This window comes from Anopheles darlingi, chromosome 2 (genome assembly GCF_943734745.1).
Source record: "Anopheles darlingi chromosome 2, idAnoDarlMG_H_01, whole genome shotgun sequence".
NCBI classification, from domain to species: domain Eukaryota; kingdom Metazoa; phylum Arthropoda; class Insecta; order Diptera; family Culicidae; genus Anopheles; species Anopheles darlingi.
Genome location: NC_064874.1, coordinates 73,051,057 through 73,064,784, shown reverse-complemented (window position 1 = coordinate 73,064,784; position 13,728 = coordinate 73,051,057). Strand labels below are relative to the sequence as shown.

The 13,728-nt window shown below is 49.3% G+C and overlaps 2 protein-coding genes across 3 annotated transcripts in view; one reads left to right on the top strand and one right to left on the bottom strand.

Annotated features, from left to right (window-relative positions):
• Positions 1 to 942: 942 nt before the first annotated feature.
• On the top strand, positions 943 to 13,486 carry LOC125950528 (uncharacterized). 2 transcript variants are annotated; one of them, XM_049678614.1, is made up of 6 exons: positions 943 to 1,047; positions 2,327 to 2,806; positions 8,841 to 8,977; positions 9,078 to 9,236; positions 10,573 to 10,915; positions 12,701 to 13,486. In XM_049678614.1, the coding sequence occupies exons 2-6, from the start codon at positions 2,569 to 2,571 to the stop codon at positions 12,937 to 12,939; spliced, it is 1,116 nt and encodes a 371-aa protein (XP_049534571.1). In that variant the 5' UTR covers positions 943 to 1,047; positions 2,327 to 2,568; the 3' UTR covers positions 12,940 to 13,486. The 2 variants fall into 2 exon arrangements, with proteins under 2 accessions (XP_049534571.1, XP_049534570.1); XM_049678613.1 differs by having other exon boundaries at positions 966 to 1,235; positions 1,789 to 2,806.
• A 100-nt stretch (positions 13,487 to 13,586) lies between these two features.
• Positions 13,587 to 13,728, bottom strand: part of LOC125959520 (armadillo repeat-containing protein gudu) — a 4,426-nt gene continuing 4,284 nt past the window's right edge. Inside the window, 1 exon segment of the mRNA XM_049692345.1 lies at positions 13,587 to 13,721. Coding sequence (XP_049548302.1) covers positions 13,587 to 13,721 — 135 coding nt within the window.

Below are 13,728 nucleotides of genomic sequence, written 5' to 3'. Positions count from 1 at the left end.
GGATGGTACAACGTACGGTAGCAATTACATCTCCTGGAGGTGCGGCCGCTGCTGATGGTGCTGTTAAGCCCCAGAGCATAGCTCGCGGTGCTCGAACGGAAAACGGAATTAATTAAAACAATTTCCAAGTATCGGCACCACAACAACGGCACCACCGTCGATGATTATAATGATTGCAATCATCTACCGCAAGCCATCCTTCCGGCCTTTCCGCCCTTCGATTGTGGTGTTCTGCACCACCGGAGCCGAGAAGGACAATCACATTACAAGAATCAACATCAACAGGAGTCAGGGATGGTCGGGGCAGTGTTGTGGCTGTGTTAGAATAATTGGCTTTACCTTCTGCTTCGGCTGCGAAGACGATAAACCGATCCACACCTGACCCGGTGATGCCGGGTCCACGGTTCAAACTCTCCGTCGAACCGGCTTGGTCGTCAAGGCGTAAGATGAGCGAACCGAACCGCTACCGAAGCTACTTCCAATCAACAGGCGTCGTCGTCGTCGTCGTCGCCAACGCAGACATCCATCCAATCCGATCAGGTCGGGATGCAGGTGTGGACGGGGAGTGGACTCTCCCCACATGGGGGGAGGAAAACAGCCAGACCAAAACAGAGAGAGCGTAGGTCGAAACCCAAACAAATCATGTGTTCCGGCATGCTATCGTCTCGTCCGTCGTCGAAGAGAGCGAGAGTCTGCGCTGTATTCGAACGGTTTCTAGTACTACAGCCAACGCTAGTAGTAGTACTACTACTACTGGGAGTTTTTCTCTCTCTCTCTCTCTCTCTCTCTCTCTCTCTCTCTCTCTCTCTCTCTCTCTCTCTCTCTTGCCGTTTATCTCTGCCTTTCAGGTACATGGCGCTCTCGCATTTCACCCGCATGAATGGGTGGCTGGCGCGAGCATTATAAATACTACTGGCAGCGTACGGTCTCGCCATCAGATATCGCAGACGCGACTCCAAGCAAGCACATCATTATCATCCTCCTCTAGCGCTAACAGCACGGCAGCAAAACACACTCCACCGTCCATCCGTGTGTTATATCGTGGTGGTGTGTTGATCGTGTGTGGTGTGTGGCGTATTGCTATCGCAATAGACTTTCGCGCAAGTGTTTCACATTACAAAATTGCTGCTGGAAAAAGCCATCCCCGGGAGCAAAGCCACTTGTTGCATCCCTTACCTGCTCGAATCGACTCCGTGTGCCTTTTTGAGTTCCCTACGGATAGCATTGGATAGTTGGTACGCCCTTTCGGCTAGTACACTTGTACTTCGTGCTCGAGTTAGTACTACAAAGGCCTAATATAGTATCGCGTTATCAGTGAGCTAGTGACCTCGTTCCGAGTGCGAAAGTGTAGACTGTTAGTAATAGGACTTAAAGCGCGAGGCAAACGATCGCTCAAGCAGTCGACGTTGGCCTCTAACAATATATTGTCTCATCATGGGCTGTGGACCGTCCTCGTCGTCGGTGTCGTCGTTGGTGGCGGGGTTGCCGCCGCTGGCATAGTGGCCAACCAGCCTCGTTTGCCAGCCAGCCGTTCGAACGGGGTGTTGTGTTTAGGGGCGTGTGTGTGTGTGTGTGTGTTTTGTCCGTACACTGTACATTCAATTGTCGGGCTCCCTCCCCCGTAGTCCTGTGTATCCTGTGTGTGTGTGTGTGTGTGTGTGTGTGTGCTGTATAGTGTTTGTGTCCGTTGAATGTGGACCATCTCGTCCGACAACGATCGAAAGTAAATATAATCGCGACAGTTGTTCTCGGTTGGCGTGACTGTTTGTTGATTGCACCTGGGCCCAGTACCAGTTGATGGAAATAAATCGGAAGTCGGTGTCCTCGGACGCGTATTCCTGATAAGCTCAGTTGCGAGCGTGTGAATGAACACCGGATGATGGCGATAGTTGACAGTCGCCACCCTATCTACCTCCAGTACCAAAGGCACATGTGCACGATTGGCAAGAAAGTGTGGTGTACCCGCCGCGTATGGTAATTGGAACACATCCCGGTATTACTCATTCCGAGCGGACCGCACCGAGCGGATGTGTTCACCCCCCCTCAGGACGGGGTGGAACAAAAATAGAAAAGCGATAGAGTGAGATCATCTTCTTTCTTTCCTGCTCCATGAGATTCCGCCCCAAAGACACTGCCTAGGACGTTCAAGCACTTTAACGCTCGCCAAATTATTACGGCCCCGAGGCAAAGACCGTCCAAAGGGAGAAGATTAAGTACCAACCGTTAATCGTCGCCGTCGCCGTCGCCGTCATCTTCGCCTCCAGATAAACACAAAAACGCTCCAGCTCACGCTCCATAATTGTAATTTATGCCATTCGATGTCTAGCATCCTGCTGGGCCGCATTGTATTCGAAAAACGCACACCTTTGTGCGCGCCGCGGCTTCTGCTCTCTAATTAATGGCCTTCATTAACCAATAAACCGAACCATCTTCATCGCATTCGCGAGCGCGCTCCCGTGTGTGTGTGTGTGTGTGTGTGTGTGTGAAATAGTCCTCCCGCTACTCTTTTCTCACACACAAAAAAACTGATCCAGAGTTTAATTATGTGGCCACATACGATGTAATGCGATGCCGTTCGAGTTGCCAATGAGATCGCTGGCTCAGCTACTGTGCGATCGTGAGCTAGCGGTGGACGGTGAGACACGCGAGGCGAAGGGTGGATCGGAAGGGTGCCGCGTACTTCCGTCGGTGGCGGCCAGCATGAACACTACCTCGCCCAAGTCGTCGCTCGCCAAGCTGGGCCTGCACCCGAAAACCAAACCGTTCCGTGTGATGGTGCTGGGGCAGAGTGGCGTTGGAAAGACCGGTAAGTTTTCAGAGCGAGTGGAGAAGGGAAGCGTGAACACTAGAACAGTTGTTGCTGGACTGGGAAAGCGGGAAAACAACGCCTGCGAACGCCTCAAGTGTTGTTGTTATGGCGGGCGCGATCTTATCACGAAATCTATCTATGGGAAAAATTACGATGGATAACACACTGCCACGTATTGACGTCTGAGTGCAGTGCTCACTGAGGGAGTTGTTGTGTTTTGGATCGGCAACAAGGATCGGTTTATAGGAGACGGAGACACTTTACTTTCGAGTCGTGTTGGGATGCTCTAAAGTTATGCGCAGTTGTCGCAGCTGTAACTGTTGACATCAGCAGGCCGTGAGGTAATGGATAGAAACGGCAATGGCAGAAGGTCAAATGACGGATATTTTAACGGAAATTGATGACCTGGACTACCGAATTGTGTAATGGAGATGACTCCTTTAAAAGCGCAAGAGACCTTGAGCATTCTACAGTGGTTAACACTGCGAAGTGAAGACCCAAAATGACGTTGAGTTACAAGCCGCCAGCAACAGTAGCGGAACGGAGACACCGGTCGTTACTTTTCCGCCATCTGTACGTCTAACTACCTTCCAGCATTCCAATATGGCTTTTCCCTGAGGTATCATAGAGTAACAAGTCCGCAAGTCCCTGCGGGGTAACGCAAAAGCCTTTTCGCAGCCATTTCCTAGCCTCAAGCAATCCATCGAAGCCACAAAGAGAAGGCCACCGATTACCGATTGCCCGACGTAGCTCCATCAATATCCAGACGGAATCCAGCAACGAGCCCACGCCGACGCCAGACGATTCGAATTACACGGTTCCACTCCCTCGTACTGGCGAGGAAAGATTGATGGAGGACGTGGACACTGATGGCAGAAGGACAAAACCACATAATCCGCCCAGTTCCGCGATACCACCATTGGCGCCGATCCGAAACCGGAAATTGGGTCAACTTAAGAGGATCCTCTTCCTCTCTCTCACTCTCTCGCTTTTCCGTATCGTTGACAGACGGTTATGATATGCCCAATTGATCGATGACGATGTTGCTGGCAGTGGTGGTGGTGGTGGTGGTGGCAGTGAGCAGTGGCGCGACGCGTTGGGCGGTGGCTTTAAATTTCTAACCTTCTACGCCACCACCACTCCTCTACCCAATTAGTACCCTTTGTGGCCTTCGGTCAGCCGTGGAAGGATCGTGTGTTCGTGGGACAGGCAGCCAAAACTGAAACCCTTTCTACACCAACTGCGTAGTACGCGACGCGAGTTCAATAACTCCGGGATTTTTTTTTATTTTGGGTGGGCGAGGAGTAGGAGCCAGTAATAGGATTTTGATACTTTCATACTCACTACCCTACTTTCCACTACCTGTTCTTTGTCACTCTGTTTGAGTTGCCCGTATCTCTCGAGGGAGCCGCTACGTTCCGGTTTGTTGTCCTTTTCATCCCTAAACACCACCAACGCCACCACCATCATCATCATCATCATCATTGCAGTAATACAAACACGACGTACGTCACGGACTTCATCGGCAGTCGCGCCTCGTTGGATGATTTGTGAGGTGAAAAGGGATGATTTGAAGGTGCGTTGATTTGGGCTCCGAAAATCAGGCTATTGTGGTTTTCCCGGGCCCTCCTGGAACTTAATCTGAGGGGAATCACCATCTTGTGGTGGCCAACGTTACTGCCATGGCCACCGCCCCGGTCCGGACATGAGACACGACAGGTTGTGTGGGAAGGAAAATCATTATTTACGTCCGGTGTACCGGGAACCCTGGCAAGAAGAGGGGTGTGGGCTGGAGGTGCGACCCATGATTGTTTGCCCGTCGGGGTTCGGCCCCCGGCCCCGATGGTTTGCAAAATGGCGCGCAATATCGCGCAACCGATACCGAACCGGTTGTGGGGACACCATCATCGTACCAGATTCCGTTTGCTAGATTGTGCGAGAAATGAGAAACGACCCTGAAGCGTGGCAGGCGGTGGACGCGCAAAGCAAATATGTGCAATCAACATAGGCTGTGTGAGCAGTCGAGGCGAACCATTCGACACAGTTGTAGCGGCGAGAAACTAGGCAGGCGGCGTTTACGCGGTTGCAAAAATTGCTGAATGGAAGCAACAAACCGTCTCGTTTCGCGCTTCAGATGAAATGAAAACACAATCGAGCAGTCGTACACACACATCCTTGAGGAATTTCCACCAAACCGTGGTCCCGAGGACAAGGCAGTGGCATTTCGGAACGCGCAAATACCGTTCGCTTCTTCGCGGTCCGTGCTGACGTGCGAGACGTGAGCTGCAAGGCGCCTCCATCGTAGCAGGACATTCAGGCAGGCTATGAATGAACGCACGCTTTCCCAAGAACTAAACATCGTCCTCATGGCCCGAAAGCGAACAACAAGCGAAGACTTGAAATGATCCGATTGTTTCAATGGTTTTGTAGTGTAGTGGTAAACAAACAATCGCCACGAGCACCAACAACAGTGTACCGTTGTTGCAAGCATCGCTCAGGCTAATGAGCAAGTCTTAGCATTCCGCGGCATAAGCCTGCTCGCTTATCCTATGGGATAATCATTATTAATTACCTCGACGGTCCAAACGATGAGCCACACTTCAACAAACGCGACCATCGGCGCCGCTTCAACGAGCTGATTCTACCGGAGTCGTTGTCATAGCTACCCGGAATGACCTTACTTAAGCACAGGAGTAATCATCTAGCTTCTCTTCCTAATCTCAGCACCCGGTGACACTGATTGAGAGAAGCTCGAGGACAGCGAGGCAGCGTGTCAGCACTTTCCGTTGTTTCCATTTACTTCCCTTCCCTTCACGCCAAAGCAGGGGTTTTCGGTGCTTCTGAAAACGGGGTGGGGATTTAGTCCAGAAATTGATTCGATTTGTACATTTACCTCCCCCGACTTCTCTTTTGCACCATCCCTCCGTCGTGGAGAAGGGTCACCAATCATGCGTAACGGTGTGCACTCATCGACAGATCAATCGATCTCGTTTGCAGTTCACCAGAGCCAGGAAAGAAGAAAGAGATGTACATGTAAGAGGAAGGTCCCGGATTGAAATTCCATCCATCAATGTCAACGGGGGTGGGAACTGGCCGCTCTAAAGCCGATGGAGACGAACCGCGGTGGCGCGACAAGGTACAAGGGGAGGGCGTGCGAATCCGATTGCTTGACGCAAGTTCAGCTAGGGGCCCGAAGGCCATTTGAAGCAATCTGACACACACACACACAGACACGCACGCCCGTTTCGATCCACTTTCAATTGTGAGACCCGAGAGGCTTCTTAAATGTCGGTAAACCGCACCGCAATTCGTGGCCTTTGTGGTTTCATCCCAGCCAACCCTGGCTGGCTGGGCCTATACAAAAGTTCGAATTTCCGACGCTTTGCCAGGTCGGCCATGACTGGCACTGAGAGACACCAGAGGACACCGCCTGGTGCTGCGGTGTGGTGCCAGCGCCTCGGCGCCGTGCTGCTACCGGGTGATTATGATTAATTAATTGTCCTACCGAGCTGGTGGTGGCGCATCTTCGCTCGCGTTCGCACCCTCGGGACGCTGGAATGGAAGCTGTAGCTCACCGCTGTAGCTCGAATCAATAAATATGTTTGGCAACATGACGCGCAACAACATCGCAGCAACGCGCCAACGTTCTGCAATGTTCATCAAACCAACGAACCTACGGTGGGGAACGATAACGTCAACGTCTCGTGGTTTCTGGTTGTCCGTAAAACGGACAGAAACATCTACTAAGAACTGGGTACAATTTTTGTTGGTGACTTCAAAGACCACACCAGGGTTCACAACCGTTTCCCCACAGCCCACATCGTGACGCACGCCGGGCATCCTGGCATCGTTTGCTGAACTAATTGGACAAAGTTCTGTGTTCCGCTTTGCGTTCTAAGCGTTGTCGAAGGCGTACGTCAGCCACCGTCTGCACCGACTTTCACTATCAATCAATGTTTTCCGTTGGAGCAGAAGAAGAAGATTCTCCAGAGTCGCGTACAGAGCGACGATTGACACATCTCGCTTCCGGCGTGCCGATTGGTCTTCGCGGGATGCTCAAGGGGAAGCAGGATGTGCGGAGCAATTTATCATTCATTTCAGTGACGCCCCGGGATACCGAAAAGCCGAAAAGTAACATTTCCGTTTCCGAGTTCCATTTCCGTGCTTTTTGTTTGGTTTTTGCCATTCTGGATCGTTCCGGACCGAAATTCCAGGGGTCAGGACTCAGAGTTACCATGGTTACCCGGGTGGGCGTCAAAGCGAACCCACGTCAATACCATGAAACCGAAAGGTGAGTACAGGTCTGCCAACCCAAGGTGTGCCAAGGATCCAGTCTATGGAGCTAGCGAACTGTCGCGTGACCGCGCGTTTCAATTGGTTCCATTTCGACCCTGACCGTGAATATACAGACGCACACAACAACGAGGGAGCGAGAGAAAGCGTATAAGCGGAAAAGGCAACAAAGGAAAAAAAACGTGCCAAGGCTGATGGCCAATAAGTGTAAGGAGACTATTTTCCGGGCCCCAAAATAGCCGCTCTGCCCGCAGCCGGCCGGTGTTTGATTGAGTGAATCGATTTCAGTTACGGTCCTTGCACGGTCCTTCTGTTCACGTGTTTTTGTCTGCGGTCGGGGGATGCTACCTGGGTAAGGCCAGCTTCGTTAGAGCTTCTTTTTGGGTTTGGTTGAGAAAGACTAGCTACCGACGTTTTTTTTTTGCATTCGCGGAGTGCAGTCATTCACGGTGTGATTCAATTGGCCCGGCAGCACTTTCGCCGAACGCAAACCATCCTGATTGCAGATGGAAACAGCAGCTGCTACTCTTCAATGGGAAAAGGCGGAAAAGTGTGAAAATTTCCACGAAAGCTTGCAGCACATAGCGAGAACAGCCGCGGGCGCTTTGATTAATGAGGCAATACCTAAATCATTAGCGTTATTGCGAAACCCTAAATCATTAGCGTTATTGCGCCGGTGTGTTCTGGATTTCGTGTCTCGCATTTCCAGAATAAAGATGCTGGGTTGTTGGGTTGTAGCGGATCCCGGAACAGGAAAAGTAATCAAAAGCACGCTGCCGTTCGCGATCATTGGCGAACAACATTAAATTGGCGTTTTCGAAGAAATTCTACTTGACTGTTTCATTCTAATTAACCTTTAACATCGGTACTGTATCTATCTATCTGCAAAATTGCGGGAATAATCGAGCGGAAGCTACTTTATTGTATGTTAAGTGGAAAAAAAACCGTAAAAATAATCCAGTATAGTTTGGAAAAAAATCGGCTCGTTTTCTTTTCGGCTAACGACACGGAAGCATCCATTAAATACCTTCAAAACTGGCGGTTACGGGAATGTTTTTTTAGCTCTATGTTTTAGTTCAAAATAAAAATATATCCGTCGACCAATCTTGAAACATTTAAGTACTAGCTGAAGTTTTTGGTAAAGAACCCTTATGACTATTAAAGTATAAGAAAAATAGTTTGAAAAATGTGTAAATTATTAACTAGAACCACCGTTTTCATTTGTGATAACGTTTCAAGACACTTCCAAAGCTCTTTCTCACTATGGAATCGTTTAACGATGAACGAACCAGACCCATTTGACGTCAAACATTGAACCTTCTGTTGTGAAATATCATCCATTATTTTTTTTTTAATTCGGCCTCATCGAAACGAAACAAGCACGCAAAGTAGATAAAAACCTTATGAACAAAACGCGATCAATACATTTGACATCTATCAATAAGAAGCAACAGCGATCTACGGCAAAGGAAATGGAATAAAGCAATACGATGGCCACAATCGTATGCCGCATTTGACGAATGAAAAGCGAATCCTCGAGGAGTTGTTTTTGACAAATTCGCCCCGAAAAAGAGAAACACAAGATGGTCAGAGAAGCAGCTGTATGCCCTCCGCCATGCCCATGGTGGCATTCCAGACCTCCCCAAACGTAGAGCATCTGTCGGGAGAAAGGAATTTCCCCGGTCACCCCAAACCTTTCGACTCTTTTATCCTTGTTCTGTTTTCTGCCTCTTTCCAGCGATGGTGGTGCGGTTCATAACGAAGCGCTTCATCGGCGAGTACGATCCGAACCTGGAGAAGGTCTACACCTTCAACACACTGATCGACAACGAGCTGGTACTGTTCGAGATACTGGATGCCGCCGGTCAGCCAAATGTGCGTACAGATGGCAGAGCTAGAGCGTTGCGCTTCAATTGTTGTTGCCTTTGAAACTCACCTCCACCATAAATACCCATTAACACACACACACACACAGGAAGCCGACTGTCTCACGCTGGAAGCGAACATCCGTTGGGCGGAAGCGTTCATCCTGATGTACTCGGTGGCGGACAAGTGCAGCTTCGACGAGTGCAACCGGCTCAAGTTCCTCATCAACTACAACAAGCGGCGCCGTAGGCTCGGTTCCTACAACAAGGTACCTACCCAACGCAGCTTTCCCTAGCTAGCGACCCCAAAAAAAGACCGTGCGTCCAATCCACTCCAACAGCTCCACAGCCGAAAAGTGTGGCATCCGTTTGATGTCGGTTTTTGGTGATTTCTCTCCATTTTCTGTTTTTACACTTACTTCCTTCGAGCTAAAGGTTACGCGCCGGTTACCGCTTGACGTTTTTTGGGGCACATTTTAAGGTTCAATTATTTCATCCCCTTCCCTCTCGCTTCACCGACTGCGCAAAACCACTCTTCACCTGTCAATCCTGAGAGGTGCCACCAAATTCCACGGGCCCCCTACTCTCTTGTACTCTGCATGTTGGCTTTTGGGCGGAAGCATAATGCCGTGCCTCCGTGCCAGCAACGTTACGTTCCTTTGATTGTTTTCAACGCGCCTTGATGTACCTTTTCCGGGGAGAGCTTAGCCCGGGAAGCTACGTTACGAGCCGGAAATACTCGTCAGCCATTTCATCAAAGCAAATCAAATCGTGTGGACGGAAGGAAGGAAGGATAAACGGTGTACGAGCGCTCGATGGTGGAAAGCAGTGAACAGTCAAACATGATCTGTCAATCTATTTTTAAACTCGCACTCGCGTGTGACTCTGGTTTGGGGACCCGCGGACTACCGAACGGGGCTTCATTTATGTCACTTTACCGGTGGTTAACAGTCACAGCAGGTGCTATGCACGGTGGTCGATCGGTTACCAATGAGGTACGCGGAAAGCGATTGGTTCAATGAAGTGTGAATGGATGTTGGTAGAACTTCCGTAACCGATACTGGATAATAGGGCAAATTATAGGGAATTTGCGCGACCCCCCAAACCCCCCCCCTCCATCCACCACCCCTTTCACTCCGTTAGGCGTTGAAAAGGGTGCGTTTAATTTATGCACCGCGCGCTCCCCGATAATCTACTGCTTGATTATGCGGGCACGTGCTACCAATTGGCATTGATTACACCGTTGACTCGATTACAGCGAACAGTGCTTCAATGTTTCAACTCATTACACGTTGAATAAGCGAGAACGGAAAGGCAGGAGATGTGGATGCTAGGGTGGATACGGTTCGGTATTGCCACTAAAGTAATAGATCAGATCAGAAGCCCAAAGTGTCTCTTTAAGGACTGCCGTGACTCAATTGTGCAGCATTCAAATGTAGTGTATATTTAGTCGTCAATAAGTGTCCCCAGTCAGAGTAGAATAGCAAAGCAAATGAGAGCTATATGACCACTCCACTACAGGGTACAACAATATCCTGGGGTGCCCTAGTGAAGTAACCAAGGCAACGCACGCTCAGCGCTAAATCATATTATCTCATTACTCAGGACACGCTGCTGGACGTACCGGTGATACTGGTGGGCAACAAAATCGACCAGACCGGTGACCGGATGGTTAGCACCGAGGATGGACAGCGGCGAGCGAAGGAGATCGCCTGTGCCTGCTTCCACGAGGTGTCGGTACGGGAGAGCATCGAACAGGTGAACGGTGTGTTCCGGGATGCGTGCCGGTTCTGGCGCGTCCTGTCGCGCTACCCGAAGCTGAAGCGTTCCACCAGCGACGTGCACGATTTACACTCCGAGGTCGAACTCATCCTTAGCCCGGACAGCGTCCATCCGTTCTGTAACTGCGATCTGAGCCACGAGAAACGCCAATCCATCATCATACTCGGTAAGTCAGACACTCGGTTCCCCTCGGACGTACCCTTTTCGATCGTCTCCGAAATGTCATCCGGATTGGTCCGGGATCAAGTGTAGAGTGAATGCAAACGCTGACAAGGTTGCGTGCGGGCTCGACATTCTGGCTCCGACCGGGAAGCCAGCGATCCAGCGCTTTCACTCCAGGGAGCAATGTATGAGGAATAATGAATGAGGTCTGCGTCTTCAAGAATGTGTGTGTGTGTTTGGCACATAGGTAGGCACGCATTGTTGTGTGTTCGTTTTTGGTCGAAGGATGGCCTTTAAATAAGTTATGTGACCCACATTTCGGGGACGCGACAAACGGGTGAAACAATGAATTCAATTTGATCGCATAGCTGCGGGCGTTCGCATTGTTTGCGCGGGCGCCCCTCTCGATCATTATTTTGCATAAAAGCGGCTCGCAAAGCAGGCCCCGGTGACGCTGTGTCCTAGCGTCTGGTTGGTATAAATTTATGAATTTAGCATCCTAGCATCCTACGCTTAATTAATTCTTTGTTAGCACTCGACGCCTTCGTGTCCTTGGATGAGGTTTTTTTTTTGGAGTAAAAACAAGGCCATAGGACTTGGGCCGTTCTTAGCGACAGCTTGCTGAAAACGAAATACCATGCAGGATTAAAGCTTGATTAATAAACTGAAGAAGTTCTGCATAAAACAGAGATTGCTTAAATTTGTCATGTTCGTTTCCTTGTGGTGTATTAGTATATTGGCTTTAATGTACACTTTGTATTCGTTGCTTTCTGGCTATTGCTAGAGTTACTGATTAGCCCGTAAACATTGCCATTCAGTGAAGGAATTGTTTTGAGAGAACAAAACGTCAACCGTCGCAAGTCGTGCTATGAAGTTATATCAAACATTCATTTAAGAAACAGGCAACTTCAGAAGTTATCCTTAGAATACCAGAAAATTTCATTTTATCATTTTACTATTGTCCTGATTCGGGGAAGTGTGCTGGTATCTATCGTTTTCATGCTACACTTTCGCTTCATCAGGAATGTTGTCCCTTGCCCGCCGTATTTTAACTTGAAATGCGAAGTTTCTTGATAGCGGTGACCATTTTCTGCAGCTTATAGTTTATGTTTTCTATATGAAACCATAACATTTTGTAACAATTAAAAGATTTTATTATCATTATCGAGACTACAAATATCAATGTCATGTAACTCAATGTCAGCAAAAATAATTATAATTCTAGCACTTTTAATTCCTTTTAGAATGAATACTGCACCATTTTATTAAAAACTCTTGTAGTTCTTCACAACGGACTGATAAATTGCTAGATCATTCCTCGCATTACATTTCCAACTTTATCAACTTTTGCCAAATTCGTAACATGCCTTTGTGAAAACTGGTTTTGTGAATTAAACGAATTAACCATTGGAGTCAACGTCCGATCCGATGTGGCCGAGAGTTGTTTTATTAAAGAAATTCCTTCCAAAGCAAAGGGCCAACAATGTGTCCGAATAGAAAACCATTCCTACGCATCAGAATTCCCTCACGTAAAAGTTCGTCGACCCTTTCGCGCTATCACCCAGTTTGTGTGTGTGTGTGTCGAACTGAAATGAGTTTTCATCGCCTACTTCTGTCTTCTCACCCTACAATCGCAAATCGAAATCGAACTGTTGTCTCGAGTCGTACTGGGCTTCAACTCAATTCACCAGAACGCAATGGGGAATTTCGAGCCCGCGTGCCGCGCCTGGCTGTATGTTTTCCGTATTTTCCACTGATCCATGTTGTCGCGTTTTACTTTCTGTCGCAGGTCGCCCATGGACGGAGGAGGAACCGGACGAGACGGATGAGTCGGAGTCGAGCTGTTGCTCCTCGCAGAAGTCCGACATCGAAGAGCCATTCCGAGGTCGAGCATCGACCGATGGGACGCTGCTATCTCGGCCGCGGCGTTGGCGGTTCGCACCACCTGGATCACTCGGTGGACCCCACGTGGGTCGTGTCGAGCGCCGCATGAGCATCTCGATGCGAGGTAGCAACGCCAGCTACTGAGTGGCACAGAATGCAGCATAAGGAGGATGAGAACGAAGGCCAGGGGACGAAAGTGGGAACAGAGAGACAGTAAGAGAGAGAGAGAATGCTGAAGAGTGAGGGAAAACATTGTGATTCCGTGATTAGTTTTGTATTAACGTATTAGCCCGAAGAACAAACCAGACACTTCGGGAGACACACGCGCACACACATTCACACACAGACACTGAACTAACTGATCTGGCGCCTTTGCGCCGAGGAGTCGAGTCTCCTTTAAAGACACACACGCAGGTATTTTTTAACGAAAACTAATAAAGTAACATACAAAAAAAACTCGTTCCGTCTACTCTAGCAGCTAGCAGTTTAAGTCTGGCACACGAGCCTAAGTGAGAGAGTGTATATAGGTAGAACCATGGGGGGAAAAGGTCTGCAATCAACGAACTAGGTGTATGCGTGTGTGTGCGTGCGTGTGTAATTGTAGGATATGGATAACGGGGCAAATTGGGAGAATTCCAAAAGGTACATTCGTAATAAACAGACAGCCATTGCTTATTGTATGCGGTGCCCACCGAACCAACATCCCGATCACTTCACTTATCTGTCCATCTATCTGACTGCCTATGACGTCACTGCCGATTAACACTAGCGGTGGCGAACAAGCTCCCCGTCTATTCGCCGCAAAGCTCAAGCTCCTCGGCACGCAGTGCGAGCTTTCGAATGTTCTGAAGACATCCGGCGGACGCTTCCTGTAGTTCCCGATCCTTCGAACCGACCGTCTCCAGCAGGAACGGCACCACACCACCCTGAAGA

What these genes read in the sequence shown, in the direction of transcription:
- LOC125950528 (XM_049678614.1), top strand. Translation starts at nt 2,569, where the DNA reads ATGCCGTTCGAGTTGCCAATGAGATCGCTGGCTCAGCTACTGTGCGAT. An exon ending in GAGTGGCGTTGGAAAGACCG is followed by an intron (nt 2,807 to 8,840) that starts GTAAGTTTTCAG and finishes GCCTCTTTCCAG; the next exon opens with CGATGGTGGTGCGGTTCATA. An exon ending in ATGCCGCCGGTCAGCCAAAT is followed by an intron (nt 8,978 to 9,077) that starts GTGCGTACAGAT and finishes ACACACACACAG; the next exon opens with GAAGCCGACTGTCTCACGCT.